This window comes from Puntigrus tetrazona, chromosome 2 (assembly GCF_018831695.1).
Source record: "Puntigrus tetrazona isolate hp1 chromosome 2, ASM1883169v1, whole genome shotgun sequence".
NCBI lineage: Eukaryota > Metazoa > Chordata > Actinopteri > Cypriniformes > Cyprinidae > Puntigrus > Puntigrus tetrazona.
In genome coordinates this window covers 15,940,070-15,957,193 of record NC_056700.1, presented here as the reverse complement: position 1 = coordinate 15,957,193, position 17,124 = coordinate 15,940,070, and the positions used below count along the sequence as shown (strand labels likewise).

Here is a 17,124-nt window from a genome sequence, read left to right as displayed (position 1 = left end):
GCCCTGCAGAGTACAATAACGGTTTTTATTTCACATGTGGCTTCTTATTAAAGAAGGATGCAGGAGTTCTATTATTTATTAGTTTTACATACAGCGACAAGGGCTATTTCGATTATTATTGCATAATTAATATACATTATCCTTGCGACAAATACCCGTGATGGCTTGAAGAACATCAAAACTATATACTGTTGCATTTGTGTGCTTATTCTCTTCACATTTAATCAATCAAACATTCCCATCTTAGGGTATTCAGCTAAAGCAAAAGTTAGGTGCCTTTGGGCATATAAGGGATTTCCAGGAAAGTTATTTGTTTTATTACTCATACAAGTCTGGCTTTTGGACTTTCTGTACAAAGGCCCCCCTCCGGCATTAGTATGAATAAAACATAAGTAACGTGTGAGAGTTTAGCACTGTGTGCATTTTCCTTTGATATCACATATCACAACACCCCAATGTTATAGAAAAATTTTTTAAATACCAAGATTTTCACAAATACCGGTACATTGAGACACTTCAGTTAAGATATTAAAACATCAGTCATATTGATTTATTAAGACACTAAAATATTAGTCCTTATTGATCTATTAAGAGGTTACAATATTAGTCATATGTTCTATTAACAGATTAAAATAGCACCCTCTATTGAGTTATTAAGAGATTAACATTCAATTCAATGCAATTTGATTCAAGACTTGTTTCACTGGCATTACAAATTTTACAATGTATTGTTTACATTGAATCTAGAGTTATGTACAAATATTAAAGTTGTGTTTTGTTGTTTAACACTTTGGGATCGGGGCAAAGTATTACATTTTTTTTCTAATTTCTTCGAGGTTAGGGCAGCCGGTGGGGAAGTGTCTTCACTTCTCCATGGTAACAGTATGGATAGACACAGGTCTCTTTGAAAACATCTGCCATCTCTAAAATCAGATTATGATTGATCAGTCTAATAACATTAGACTTTTTCCCTACATTATGGGCAAAACAATGATACAGAAATCTAGAAAAAAATTTAATATTTTAATATTTTAATAAAGAATTACAAAGAACACATTTTATGCCCTTAGAATTGAGTATTTCATTCTGAACTCTCATTATTATATCACATTATAGCCAATAAAGGTATATAACATTTACAATATTTATATTTTTTTATACCTTGATTACAGTTAATAAAGGTATATTGCAAGACTTTATCAGGTTTAATATAAAGTATATGCTGTATATTTGTGTACATTACAAAAAAAAATAAATGTGCTCAGTAGAAATCCTTTCATTTTATAGGTTCAATGTGCACTCTTTTATCATTATTAGTTTTATATAGAACAACATCACGTTAGCAAACAACTAGATTACGCACTTCCAGACCTCCCTGATAATTGTAATATTATTATGTTGTGACACTGGTCACTGTAGGCTTTTCTTCTGCTGTCAGGATCGAACAGAGACACATGCTTAGACAAAATGGCAGGGGGAGAAAAGAAGAAAGAGGGAGTCTGAGCTAAAACTGAGCTTAACTGACAGTCTGAGCCAATGCTAATGTTATCTCTGCGATTTAGTCTTGTGTGTGGAAGCCTCTAGGCTCGGCGCTCATGGGATCATTGCACATTGTAATGCCCTGTGACACCAATGGAACTCTTTCTCCAAAGGCCTTATTGGTGCTCGTCTCCTCAGCGTTACGCAAATGTCTTCATTTCTCAGTTTCTGAGAGATGCTAATGTCTTTGTAAGTGTCCTGAATGCATTTCTAGATAACTTGCATTTGATAATGCCCTTAATGTTTTCGCTGTTTCCAGCTTGTACGACATTTAGCAATGGAAGGTGTCGAGAAATTCTGTTAAGAAGTATGAGTTTTTCAAACTATCCGCGCTAAAGACAAATTGGCTTGTCCTTATTTCAAGTAGCGATCAATCGGCAGTGCACAATGAATGCTAAAGTTTTAATAAAACCTCACTTTGTTGCTGTTATACAGTTAGGTGACACGTAATTACGTTATTGCCTCTGCGTTTTTTTTTGTTGTTGTTTTTTTTTTTTTCTCTCAATAACTCCCATTCCTATTATGAACCATCTCATGTTCTCTCATCTCACTAGATTTGAAGCTCATAACAGCTCAATATAATTCATTCACCTTCTCCAAGGTTTCACAGTAATAATAACCATCATAACTTTTCTCGCTCTCCTTCTGTTTTTCAGATGATTTCAAGGCCTTTCTCAAGAAATTGCCAACAGATCATTTTTTAAACACTTCTGCTGTCTTAAAGTTTTGGACGTCAGACCTGGTCCTGCAGAGACGTTACGGTCTGCTGGAGGCGAGCACTAAAGTGGTGCTGGGAAAAGCCATCAAGATTGTGCGCAAACTCTTCACTCTCAGCAAGCGCTGTCCTACACAGCCAAAGATCAGCCTGCCTAGAGAAAGGTACGAGGCCATGTGATATTCATTTTATTTTTATGCTAAACACGTAGGGTAGTATGTATAATGTGAGTTTCAATTAAATGTATAGTTTATCCAAAACCTGAAACGACATCATTTACTGGGTCTCACGCTGAGTTTGGCCTTTGATTGTGAAAGCAAAATTGACAGATATCCAGTGGTGGAAAGAATATATATATATATATACACTCAAGTAAAAAAGCACTATTACCTTCCAAAAAAATGTAGCGCGAGTACAGTAAAAGTACTTGTTTGATATTTTATATTCTGTATTTTGCATTATCTTGTTTGTCAAGAACGAAGAATATATATCATCCAGTGGTTTTAATTTTAACCGCCAAGTCGTTTAATACGTCAAAACAGCACAGAAATAATATTCAGCTGAAGCAAAGATGAAACTTATTCTCAGTTCAATCATCAGTAAAGTTTGAAAAAAAATAAATTTAAAATCATGTGTTAGGGCAATGAAATAGCATGCTGTTGAACATTATTGATACCGGTTAAAATAAAAGTCCATTTCTCTCCAGCTGTGCAAGTTTTAGTGTTTTGGGTTAAAGTAATAAGAATAAACGTTATAATTTGTGTTACATTTTTAATATAAACGCACATTGTTCTAGAAGGATGGCATCATGCCATCCCTTTTACTCGAATTGTTATGCTATTGTTAATTGTTATGTAAATCCCTGCATTTAATACCTGTAAGGAATTTATTTATTTATTAATTTTCAAAAAGAAAAGGGGCACGGAACAGTTGTGTTGAACTTTTGTTTGTGTATAAAATGGATTTTAAAAAAACTTTATTAGCGTGCAGTTTTATTAGGCTACATCACGCGCTGACACAGTAAATTAAAACCATGTCATCAATAAGCTGCATATCGGTCCTCAATTTGAGTACATTATGTCTGAGTGTCTTAGTGATCCCAACACTTTTTCACAGCGAGCATGACGCGCTCAAATTTATCAAAAGTCAACAAGTTCAACAAGCAATAACGACTTGACTGCTACAGAACGCGCGCGACGCGAGCGAGAGACGAGGCAGCGCACGTGGCGCGTCTCATAAAAATGCCAATTTAATGAACGTGCCACTGCAACGTCACACCAGATTTAAGGCCTTGTAGATAGGCAAGCATATATAAAAATCCGAAATTTACCTTAACATATTAGAGGAAGATCCTGTTAGCTCGACCGAATTGCCGTATGAAGAATGCACTTCCAGCAGCCATGATAAACAGCAGTTGGCGGGTAGTTTTCTATGCACAGTTTGCTTCGACAAAAGTCACGAGACCGATTACTCTCTCTGTCCAATCAAGTTGATGGATAACAATATAATTAAAATAAGTCTGTAACGACCACAAACGGAAGAAAACATAGAAATAAATACAAGATACATCACTTGAAATGGACTCAAGTAAAAGTAAAGCATTTTAAACTACTCTATTACTGATAAAAATACTTAATTACTTAACGTGAGTATTTGTAATTCGTTACTTCAAACCCCTGCAGATCTCTGAAAAGACAAGGCTGGGGGATATTAAAGAGATTTAAAAATTTTGCCTTCATTTAAACTGTAGCTCTTCATGCCCATTTCCAGTTTTTTGACTATACAGTGCATCTTTTTAAAGTGACCTATATTTATATTCTACATTTACACAACCTGACCCAGACAAGTGTTCATCAGAGTTGATGTCATTTCCCGCCAACACTTTTTTCGAATTTGTCCACTTACATGGCAGACACAAATGTATATATCAGAATCCTTGTGCTTTATTTTTGCTCACTGTCTTGGGTCTGTGCCACACGGCAGGAAAAAGAAAAACATCAGTATTGGGTCACTCAAACGTAATGTAAATCCAGCCTTTGACTTGTGGTGCCCATATAAAGTGAACATTTCTAAAGAGTGGTCAGTGAGTGAACACTATAATCAAAGAGCTCCATGCAAGTAAAAGATTTTAGTTAGCGTCCTTCAGCTTGAAGACTTTCACTAGTGAAAAGACTGTTTTGTGAAATTCTCAAAATAATGTCAGTAAAAACTGAAAAGAGAAATTAAAAACAGGTTGAAAACAACTTGTGCATTCATAGTTTTGTTTTGTAGTCACAAATTCTAGGGTTCATTTCCTTGTAAACTGTCAGCTATGTAAGCAAGATGTTCTCAAAAGAAAGTTAAGGACTTCTTTTATTAATCTCTGGCCGAGTTTGAGATCTTCTGAACAAAAAAATATTCCACAAGTGCAATTCTTACTTAAAGTAAATCCGGAAAAGCAGTTCTTCATGTTATATTCAGTTTGTCTGAATGGTAATAAAGCAAAAATCTTTAAACAGATGATTTCAGAGGGTTTTTTCATCAAAATAGAAGATTCACATAAGAGATAACCAGTACTAAATTATTGAACCAAGTTGAACCAAGATCTATCTGAGTCAACATTAATGTGTGAGAACTGCTTAGTGGTTTATTTAACTGCCTGAATGGCATCTTAATATCAAAGGCTCTCATGAACAAGAAGTACATGTTACATTATTGCATTTATAAAACTATTAATAAACCCAAGAGCCCAGGACAAAAGGAAATCCCTTATGTAATGAAATCCAATAGGGGGGCAGCCAACAGAAAAAGGCATGTGATGCAAGACATTTTATTTATGTATGCATGACATTAAGTATGCCTCAACTGTTATGAAGTGAGTAGGAAGATAATGGAGAGCCCATGGACTTGGAGCATTTATTTAAGTGACTTGTCTCTCACTAAATTGGATGAAAGAGAATAAAAAGAATGCACCGTCTCCTCGCATGCTTCCCCAAAGGCTTTTAAGACTCACTTCCTCTACTGGTTAAGAACAATTTGCATTTGTCAAAGAATGGGCTATCAGCACTCGATTAATATCTTTGTATCAATCAGCAGGAGGAAATGAATGCCTCATTTACCACAAAGAAAATAAGGCCGATGTCAAGTCTTGACTGAACAATTTTAACATGTTAGTGAACAATTTTTCATGTCAGCGAAGCCTAGAATTCTTTCAATTTCATCTTCATTTAGGAAAGGCAAGCCTGTCATTTCTTCAGGAACTAATCTTGTCAGTAATTATCACCTTCTTCCTTGCAGGACTCTGGGTTTTTGGCTCAACAAAGCCCAGTCTCTGTTGTACTGCAGTGAACATGGTGTGTACGGCACCTTCTCGGAGGAAATGCAGGGCTGCATCTGTGCCACTGAGCAACGCACTGTCTGCCAGGGCAACGTGCCATGTAACGTGGGTGAAGGGACCCTGTGCTCGTCCTGCGCCCCAGACAACATCACCCGCTGTGGCACATGCCTCCCAGGCAGCATCCTCCACATGGGATTCTGTCGCCCCAACATTGCCAACTCTCTGGACCACTACGTCAACTTTGACTTTGACATGCCAGACGCAGAAATGCGTTACCTCCTCCAAAGGCTCGACAGCCGCATGGAGGTCCACGCCATCTACATCAGCAACGATGTGCGTCTGGGAAGCTGGTTCAACCCCGCGTGGAGAAAGCGCATGCTGCTCACCCTCAAGAGCAACAAGAACAAGTCCAACCTCATCCACATGCTGATGGGGATCTCTTTCCAGATCTGTTCCACCAAGAACAGCACACTGGAACCCGTGCCTGCTATCTATGTCAACCCCTTCGGGGGCAGCCACTCCGAGAGCTGGTTTATGCCCGTCAACCAGCAGGACTTCCCAGACTGGGAAAGAACTAAATTGGACGCCTCGCTCCAGTGCTATAACTGGACCCTCGCTCTTGGCAGCAAGTGGAAGTCCTTCTTCGAAACGGTGCACATTTACCTACGCAGTCGCATAATCACAGATGATCCCACCGCCAATGAGACCCTTTTTTACGAGCCGCTAGACCTGGACGACCACTCGGCCAACCTGGGCTACATGAAAATCAATAGCTTGAAGGTCTTTGGCTACAGCATGCACTTTGATCCAGAGGGTATCAAGGACCTGATCCTGCAGTTGGACTACCCGTATACACAGGGTTCGCAGGATGCGGCCTTCCTGATGCTTCTGGAGATGAGGGACCGTATTAACCGGCTCTCTCCGCCGGGAGCCCAGCCGCTGGATCTCTTCTCCTGCCTGCTGAGGCACAGGCTCAAGCTTTCGTCCAGCGAAGTGGTGCGCATTCGGGAGGCGCTCCAGAGTTTCAACTCCAAGCTCCCCAACTCCACGGAGCCAGAACTCAGCCAGCTGTGCAGCTAGCTCAAATGAGCCTCTGTCGCTCATTTTTGCCTGCCTGTGAGAATGTATTTGTAAATGTGATGAGAGAGAAAGGGAAAAGAAATATATTGTCAGTGTGCGTGTAAATGTTTGTGGATGAGATTGTCTTTGAATCCTCTTCCTTTGGGCAGCAATTCTAAGAAGCAGAATTTCTGATTGTGACTGATACAGGAGAACCTTAGAAGCCGTATGTTCCCAGAATATTCCCTTGCTGGGAAAACCTTGTTGGATCTAGCCTACAGTCAAACTGCTTAGTGTCTTTGAGTAAGAGTTCCTTTTGAGACGATGGGGATTTTAACTAAGTGGACTGCCTCTACATGATTCATGAAAAAGAACATTTTAAGTGAGATTATATAGCTACGATTTCTTAGCACGTATGTGCTGAAGTTGTAGTTATTCTTGGTGATGTCATTGTTCAAGACGAATCCAGAGAATTGATCTATTCCAATGTAAAGTGTCAGAGAACAGTGGTCCAAGGGTTATAACAATCAGCAAAGAGTCAAATCCGTACTTTTCTATTTTATCTGGAGTCACAAATCCTGTATTGTGAGATCTGTATATCTGTATTTAATGTCGGACTAAATTGCCAGAATGTTGAATAGAAAATCCTTTGTATTCAGAGATATGGCTAAACCAAAAGGTAAACACGAAAGCAAATTGAATGGCAAAATTTCTTTATGTTATTTTTTTATTATTTATTTTTTTTATTTTTTTTATGTTCACTGAAATCTCTTTTAAGAAGGCAGCCGTAAGGTTGCAGTACATTCTTACAATATTGTTTTGAACAGGTTTGTGGGCCGCTTTGTAAATAGCCTACTGCTCATTTCATTCAAGACGTGAAAAGCTTCACATTGCTTCTTGGATATATACAGATAAACACCCATATTTGTACTTTTTTAAAAGTACAAAGACCAAAAAAAAACACACACACACACACTTCAACATAAAACAATTGCCTTACGAAGTGAAATCTCTGTTCTGATATCAAAGCACACCTGGCTGTATGTCCCTTTTTAAGACAAAAAAAGAAGATATTTTTTCTCGTTCTTTTTTCCTCTACTAAATTCTGATTTCAATTATAGTGACCTCTGATCTGTAAATGTCAGTTTTTAATTGAAGTATTATATGAGGAGTTCATTAAATGTTATCTATGTGCAAATACAGAGCAACACTTACATCACCTGGATCAATAGCTTATGTTTTCCACAACTGCTTTTCTATTAGACATGAAGAGGCACAGCTGTAATACATGAATTCATTTAGTATCTCTACATCTAGAGGCAATTATTTCCACTCAACATTTAATAACCATACATGTACTGCTTAAGTGTTCTTGATTAAGTTACTTTGGTTGTAGCATTTGTCAGCACAAACAACCACAGAATTACAGCCTTTGACAACACAGAGCATTTATTACAGCTTTTTATATAAAACTGGAATGTGTGGAAATGTCTGAAAATTGTGTATATGCATCAACATAAAAAAACGATCAGTTTTCTGTCAAGATAAGATGGATCGCTCAATATATGGGGAGCAACTTTTACAGCACTACATAAAAAACAAAAAAAAAGAATAAAAAAGTGCAATTTATGCGGTTGTCATGGAGAGCTGTAGGACCTTCACATTGTCTGTCACGATATATCTGTGACTCAACTGTGAAGGGGGAAAAACATTCTCACTAAATTCAGAAGATGGAAATCACAGGGAGTCTGTAAATATGAGTTGTTTATCTTAATGTCTAAGACAGGAATCAGTTTTTCGCCCTTCAACAAATTGTCAAGACAGTGAAGGGCATCTAATCAATCACAACAGCCCTATGTAAACTGGCATAGGCTTGCTCTTGAGAAACGGAGTCTGAATATTTCTTTATTTTTTGATTTATGACTAAACTGCCTTACAGTGTATTTTTTGGTAACACTTTATAATAACTTTCATAAATTATACTTATAATATATATACTGCATACTACTGTGCAAAGGTTTGGGATTAGTAAAACTTTTTTTCAAATAAGTCTTTTAGTGTTTTATGCTTTATATACTTTAAAAATGTAATTTATTCCTGCAATGGCAAAGCTGAATTTTGTTATTATAAATGTTGAAATCAGTTGTGTGTGTATATACACATACACATGTTATTTTTTTTTCCTGGATTCAGCTGCATTCATTTTAAACACATATTTTATCCCATCATAAATGTTTTTATGCCCTCTTTAAGAAAAAATAATACTTTTATTCAGCAGTAAGCTATTGACAAGCTTACTGCTTAATAAAAGTATTCGTTTTTTTTTTTTTTTTTTTTTTTTTTTTAAAAAGAATACTTACTGACCCCAAACTTCTGAACTATAGTGCATAAAAATGTATGAATATTACTTCCATATGTAAACTATTAACAAGTGATTTTTTTTGGCATTTTGCAGGGATAATAAACTGTTCGAAAGTGTGTTATATAAAAAGATATGAAAGTTATTAAATAGTGTCGCCTATTTATCACATGGACATGTGAGATATTAATCATATTTTTAGCTTGTTTGTTTTTTTATCCCACAATCTAATATATTTCTGATTAAAATTGCTCTAGCCATCATGGTATCATTCTTGTTTATGTGCACAGCTGACTGAGAAAGCTATTACATTTTTCTGTGCAAAGGCATGAGATGAAAATTCATTATTCACAGAGGCTCTGACCATTACTCAGATTGCGTTGTACCTATTGTAATACACTTTCATGTTAAAGTGAAATTTTGGGGATTCTAATTTAAACTATTTGTTTCTTTTATCAGATTGCAAGTTAACTTCCACCAAATATCTAAAACTGTAGTCTGTATTTCATTTGAGGCTTTTACCTTCAACACAGGCCAGGCAGCTCTCAGATTCTTTACTGTAACAGTTACAAGCAGCTTTGTTTTCACTTCTTTGGGAATTCACCAAGGGTTTTATTCTGATATTGCTTTTCAGATACACAAGATTATGCTGTTCTAGAAACATGTCAAATGTGACCTACTTTCAGGCCTTTTCTGCACGCTGTTTCAGTGACTTAAAAATAAAATGTGAGTTTTTTTTCAGATTCCAGGAAAGCGTTTGAAACCCAGTCCTCATTAGCATAGTTCGAAAAAAAAAAATCCTCTAATGTGCACAGTAATGCTGCGGCAAGGGGGCAAAAAAAATTATTTGTAGTGAAATCATTGCATTAATTAATTTAAGCCTGTAGTTATTTACTGAGCATGCTCTGAAACAAAATGGCATGTTGTCAAGCGAATCCAGCTCCGGGAGTTTGAGGTATCCGTTGGCGTCATACTAGTCGCTGAGTCAACTCACACATCAGGACTCCTAGAAAACCTCAGAAAAGAAGGACATTTCAGCTCTGTTCTTAATTCCAGTTGCAATCCCCCATCCCATCTTTAAAGTTCATTTCTGTGTTGCAGATAGCCAGACACACTTAACAGTATATCTGTATGAACACAGCATCCCAGACAGCTTTACCACGCTGTAAACATCGAGTGACTGAAATTGTATCTCTGTATCTCTCATAAACAGCCTGTACATCCACATTTTTTTTATAATATTCAAATTACATTTTAATCTCAGAGGGTTCAGTCCAGGGTCCTGCCTTCAGCCTCCATGCATTGCCATAGTGCGACATATGCTTCTTTCTTTTTTTCAATGTCCAGAACCAAAGTGCTGAATGTAAATAGTCTGACTGCATCCATTTCTATGAGAGACAATATAGCTCAGTTACGAGCGTGAGGTGCCAGCTTGAAATATTGCAGAGGGGATTCTGTATGTGGTGTATGATTCTGTACAGAGTCAGATATGGGCGGTGTGGTCGTGAAATGAAACATTATCTTTATACTCTTAAGATCATTTCTCTCTCTCTCTCTCTCTCAATGTTTTAACAAGATGTAAATGTTCTTATATGAATTAATAAAAGGATGAAACAATCCTTTCCCCCTTGGAGTCTAAATAAATGCTTTACTGGGTAAGTGTCATCTCCTGTCTACCATGAAGAACATACTCTTTGATCTGTTATTCAGCAACAGATGACCACAAAAAAAATGTAATTTAGCAATTGATTTCCATGGTACTAATCATTTTTATGGAGACATTCGTGTGTCGTCTAATTTCTAATAGATTTTTAGAACAGCAGTTTTCTATTTAAAAGAAAGACCACAGGGCGGTCACTTATTCAGAATTAAACTTTAAAATTTAGAAATTTTTATGTATATTGCACAAAATATGTTTATTGGGAAAAAACATGCCTTTTTACAACAATGTTCCATAAAACATACAATTCACGACATACTGCAGTTGAAATTACCACTAGAGGCAAAGCACCAATAACTTTTCACACAAATTATGATTACAGGGGCAGATTATCCACTAATAAATATATATTTTAATGCAGTTCCTTGCACAATACTATGTTACAATCTTAAAACACTTTTGTCATAGTGGCTTGTTTTTAAACAAATACATTTTGTTGTTTGCAACACATAATCAGCCATATTCTGACATGGTAAATGTACAACATTGCACTTTCAATGCAGAGTGCTCTGGAATGAGTCCTGTCAAATATGATTCTGAAGACTTGCTATGGCATGGTTAGTGAATTTAATTTTATCCCATACTTGCTTTTGTTAATATTATGGGTTAATGTGCAGTGTAGATGGAGTATTATTTTCACACACGATAGAGCATTAAAGGGTTTGTTCAGCCAAAATTGAAAATATGAATAAAGGCCTCCAGTAGCAAATCCATTCATTTTGGTAAGATTAATATCCTTATTTGAAATGTAATAAACACTTTTCCCTCACTTCCGGTATCTGTCATGCTTGGAAGGCATCCAGGCAGACGACATAGGACGTGTGTGTTGCTTGATTAGCGCAAAGAGAGAACCAAACACTCATAAAGTAAAAACAAAAAAAATGGATTTATAAAGAAATACGGATTTCGATATAAGAAAATATTGTTTTTCCTTTGCTTTTACATTTCCCAGAGGCACAACGACTACAAAATGCATGGAATCGCTGCAGGAGGCCTTTATTGGAGGGACATTTTATTATGGATGTGCATGCTTTATTTAACGTCTTCTGAACTATTAACAAACAAACACCCACTCATTCCCATTGAAAGGTTTGGAGGGACCAGGACAATTTTTAATATAATATGCTACTGAAAGAAGAAAGTCACATACACATAAGATGCTTCGAAAGTGAGTAAAACATAGGCTAATTTACATTTTTTGGTGAACTAACCCTTTAACCTTTAAAGGCCATTCACTGGACATTCATTTCTGAATTCTAGTGATAACAAACAACAAAATTCAATGTTACCAGATTCAGATTCATGAGTTTCAGACTAATCCGAATGCATTTTGGCGCCATCCACAAGACATTTCTTCTTAAAACTAAAGCAATGGAGTATCATTCGGCACAAATGTGGCACCAGACATGTTTTTCAACGAGCCTGGGCTGATATTACAAAAGCAAACTGGAAGCAGAAACACTAGAAATTCCCAGTGCAAATCCTCAATGACAATGATAATTCTCTTCCAGGTTTTAGGACTACAAACTGAAAAGGTTTATTAAATGTTAGGGAACAGAACTGCTATTGCTGTATGTTTACAAGAGAGGCCATTCTGACCTCAGTGACACTTTCCTACCGACTCCATATGTCCCTGCCGGAACAGAAATCCTGTGAGGAAACAGGAAGATAAGCGAGTCAGGGAGTTCAAAATATAATCTGACTTCAACACACCACACCGCAGAGCAAATAAATTCTTCCTGATTCTTCTCCAGTGTACGTTTGAGGATTCAAAGGCAGATAAAGAGACACCACAAACAGGTTTAGCACAACAGAGAACAGGAAGAAAGTTAACAAGACAGGTTTCCATGGGCATTGAGGGTGGATACACCGGCCTAGTTTATTTGTTCCATCTAAAACGGAGGTTTTAAAGAAATGAAAAGGTCGACGCTGGTAGAGGAACAGAAGGAATTGGCACGCCAGCTTTCTTAGCTTCAGCAGAGATGTGTGAATCGATAAGATGGTTGGGGGTTGACAGAATGACAGCCACCGGGAGTCCTGAAGGACATCCTGTGAGGGAGAAGAGAAGAGTAGGGTAGAAGAGAATCTGACAGGCCACTTTAATGAATAGTAATTATTTTTCAAAGGAAACCGCTCTGTGGGTTGTAACAGTGAAATCCGTTTCCCACTCGAGGAATGAAGATGTGATTTGTTACTCAGGCCAACAGCAGGTTGACAAAGAGGCACACAATCTTGACAAAGAGGGTTAAAGTCCAGTCATTTTGAAGTAAATCTCTTTTATTGTCAGTGAAATTCTAAATGATCAGAATTTCTAATAGATCTGGTCATTAAAGGGACAGTCCCCAAAAAAAAAAAAAAGAAGAAAGTATTCTGTCATTGAAGGCTTACTTACCCTAAAATTAAAATTGTGTCATTTACCCCCATGTCGTTCCAAATCAGTAAAAGCTTTGTTGGTCTTTGAATAACAATTTATATTTTTGAAGAAAACTGGGAGGCTTGTGATTATCCCAATGAAAACTTTTAGCTTCATAATTTTACAGTTGAACATGATCTCAAGAAAATTCGTATGCATTTGACATAAAATGTGGTTCTATAAAACGTACATTTACTTCAGTTTTTACAGCCACTAAAATCACAATACATAATTACAAAATGAATACATTTTATTAGTACACTATAATGCAAATCTTGCGAATCCGTAAGACTGCGAATAGACCCAGTTCCAGCAAGAATCTGGATTGATGATCAAGGTCCAGAACCATAACAAGGGAAATAATCCATGTGACATCAGGGGTTCAAACTGCATTTTATGAAGTTACGAGAATACATTTTGAGCACAAGTGGATTATTTTACCAATGTTCTTGCTACGTTTTGCATTAAAAATTTCTTAATTTGCATTACAAAGATAAACAGAGGTCTTATGGATTCAGTAATTCATGAAAGAATTTTCATTTTTGGGTGAATTAACCCTTTATCTGTCTTATTACGTTAAAGAAACAATAAAAAAATGAAAACTGTCATCATTTACCTTTTTTGTGCTTAGCCAATCACAGACAATATATATATCTTTTTTTACGCATTTAATACACTATACATTATTATTATTTGACTAAATACATTGACACAATGCTACTCAGCTGTAAAATAAAAATCAACACAATCATGATAATAATAATAAAAGTAAAATTACAAAATTATTTTTTTCATTTATTTGGGTATATAAATTAATTTATTTGGGCGAAAAACTACAAGATACGTTGAAAATTCTTTTTTGACGAAAAGCTTATAAACAATTCTCCTTTTTATTCCACAGAACAAAAAGTCATACAGGTCTGGTGTGACATGAAGATGATTAAATGAAGACCACACTTTTTTATTCCTAAGTTCGGTCTGTCCATTTAATGAGCTTAGCTGTGCTGGTATTATAATTAAGGTTCTCTTACTTGTCTTTGTCCCCTCTTACTTGATAACAAAAGTTATGCAAGATCTACTAGGAGACGACGCTGTAAAAAAACTGTCTAATGTAATCCTAAGGCCAGCAGAAAGTACAAGAACTGTGGATCCCCTCCCAAAAATAATGAAATAAAGGGTCTTTCTTGCAAGAGTCTTTCTTGATCTTCTTCTTTGCGCTCCAGGCTATGTTCAGCTGAGAAAGTGAGCGAGTAGCTCCTTAATGGCTTTGGCTCATTTGAAGCTGTGCAGAAAGACAGCGAAAGCAGCATTGGGGGAAACTCTCATGTGTGTCTGGCCTTGAAATATGTTGTCTTTCACGCATCCAAGTGTTTAATGATGGAACAGAAAACAGAATAATTGCATTTGCTGGTGTGCCATATTGTTTAATAGATGCGTGGTTTGGAATTCAGGGTGTATAGGTAGCGTTTACAGGCATAGGTACGTTTATTTTGACTTTTTCTCACCATAAGTTGACTTTCTGTCCTGCTATGCATTACACACGCATTTTTTTAAATGTACAGAGAATTACAATGTATTTGATCTATACCATAGTTTGGTTGTTTTCTTATTATTGCGCACGACCAGCAGAAAGCTAGACTACACCAAACAGAAAAGCTTTACACAAGCTTTTCAATCAAGCATCTACAACTACAATAGAAATTTTGCATACTTTGAATATACTATTTCTCCCAACATGGGAATGGCACGTTTTCAGCTGTAAATAAATACTTCATGGCACTGTACTGGTTATTATTTTTTGCAGTATAGTCTGCATAATGTTGCTATTAATTTTTTTTTACCTAATGGTACTCTAATAGAACATGTGACCCATAATCCCTAATACAGGTTTTATAAGGAGCTGTATGATACCGTAGTTCATTGTACTGGTTATTAATATTATTTTATTTATTAATATTGAATATTTGTTAGTTCTAATTAGTTAATTTTTCCTAATACATTCAGATTATCTAACAATCAGTTAATATTTGAAAAATCATATCCTTTATTAAAAGTAATGTAATATATAACAAATCAAATATTCAAAAAAAATGTTTTTATATGCTATATCTTGTATCATTCAATGACAGTCATGGGTATTTTTATTCACACACACCAGAATTATTTATTTTATTTATACTGAATACTAAAGCATTTTAATATTTATGGTTAATGTGAACAAATATTGCCAACAACCGGAATTTTAGTATTATGCACAGGCAGTCCTGTGCATATTGTTGGTCACATAAAAATGTAAAGTAACAAATGTAAAGTGTTATTACTTACAAGTAGATCGATAACCAAAAATTAGCATGTTTCTTTACGAATCCGCATATCAAAACACCAAACCTAACATGCGGCATCGAGTTAATGTGTCAATAAATTAATAAGAATAAAATAAAAAGTACTAAAAATAACAACAGTAATGCATGATTCAGTAACATTCCAGATTTGCATTTATTTAAATGAAATAAATAAATAAAATACCCTCTATTAAGGGGACAACTGAAATTCGGATCATTGTGGTCACCATGTGGAGACAGGAAGCATATGATGAACTGGAAGCAGTGAAATAAAGGACATGATCAGCAGTGTGTGAAAACAAATTCTGCTTTTGTTAGTAAGCCTCACACATGCCTGGAGAGACAGCATGTGCTGGAGAGAAGCTCTCACCATCAAGGGCAGGGTGGCCTGTGTGTCGGCCCCAGAATGAAGCGTCCCTGAAGATGTCCAAAGACTGTCTCCCTCTCCAGAGTTGACATGAGAGGGTTCCTCTAATCCAGACTGTCAGAAGGAGAAGCAAGGACACCCAAAATGAGCAGTAGTCAACCGATCCATATCGCTGCTGTCAAAATCCCTGGAGAGGAAGAAGAACAGAATCGAGTGGATCGAGTCAAGCAGAATGTAAATTCAGAAGATGAGGCAGCATGCGTGTGCCGTTATATGTGATCTTATGCATGCGATTCAGGACCTGCTGGAAGAAGAGAACTGCACAAGTGATGGGACGATGTACGTGCTGGTTGTAAATAATACATGTATCTAGAACATACAAATTATGTTTGGTCATTTACTACTGATCATTTATGGCCTCAGAATGCAAATTAAATGGTGACAGTCAAAACATTAGAAAGCACAGGATGTCTCTTCTAGCAGCGAGAGAGCCGTCAGTTTATGTGAGCCGCTGGTACGGTAGAATAATTCACAGTACTGCGGAAAGCATATTGTATAATTGTGAAATCTCGTAGCACTTCGCTCTGCACCGTAGATAACTGTCATTACCATCAGCGTTTCTCGTTTCTCACACTTACATACTTATGAAATATAACCTTCACACAGTTTTGACAAGTTGGTAGTTTTCTCTAGGCATGCGTCTGGTTTCCACAGTAATCTACAATGTAGCACTGCCATCGTAAAAACAACTTCAGCCCGCTCTGATCAGATCACAACACAAGAACTACACAGAGTGACAGAGTTTCCCCCACAAGATCAACAGTATTCACTCTGTTAGATTTCTCCAATAAAGCAGTGCAAAAAAACAAAAAAAAAAAAACAAGTCACACATATCAAAACTTCTGCAGTTCTTAGGTTTCTCCTCCGAGTTTAGAAAATGGATCAAAGGCTTGTTTGTGTTATTTATCTGAAGTTTATGTTTTATTTTGTGTAGTCCCATTTAGACCCACAGTAATATAACTCTTTCAAATTCTTAAAATGAATAATAAATGAAAAAAGATAATTGAGGCGTAAAATATTCCGTTGTCAAAAAATACGATTTTCTAGGTAGATCATTTAATGTTTGGGAAACAGGAGCCAAACCCTTCTATTGGTTAACTAATAGGCTTTTCTAAACTTGGCAACCGCAAGTGCACAAAGTAAGAAACATTAGGAAGTTGGTTTTGTTTAGTGGCAATCTCTTTTCAGATGTTTCAGAAAAACTTTGAAAAAGTGGTCCCTATAAGGACAACCA

At 36.3% G+C, this 17,124-nt stretch overlaps 1 protein-coding gene across 1 annotated transcript in view; it reads left to right on the top strand.

Annotated features, from left to right (window-relative positions):
* The window catches only part of brinp2 (bone morphogenetic protein/retinoic acid inducible neural-specific 2), a 76,239-nt gene extending 67,457 nt beyond the window's left edge, over positions 1 to 8,782 (top strand). Inside the window, exons 7-8 of the mRNA XM_043220780.1 lie at positions 2,196 to 2,418; positions 5,531 to 8,782. Of these exons, the coding sequence (XP_043076715.1) occupies positions 2,196 to 2,418; positions 5,531 to 6,650 (1,343 nt within the window). The 3' untranslated portion in view covers positions 6,651 to 8,782. The remainder of the gene's footprint in view (positions 1 to 2,195; positions 2,419 to 5,530) is intronic.
* Positions 8,783 to 17,124: the final 8,342 nt, after the last annotated feature.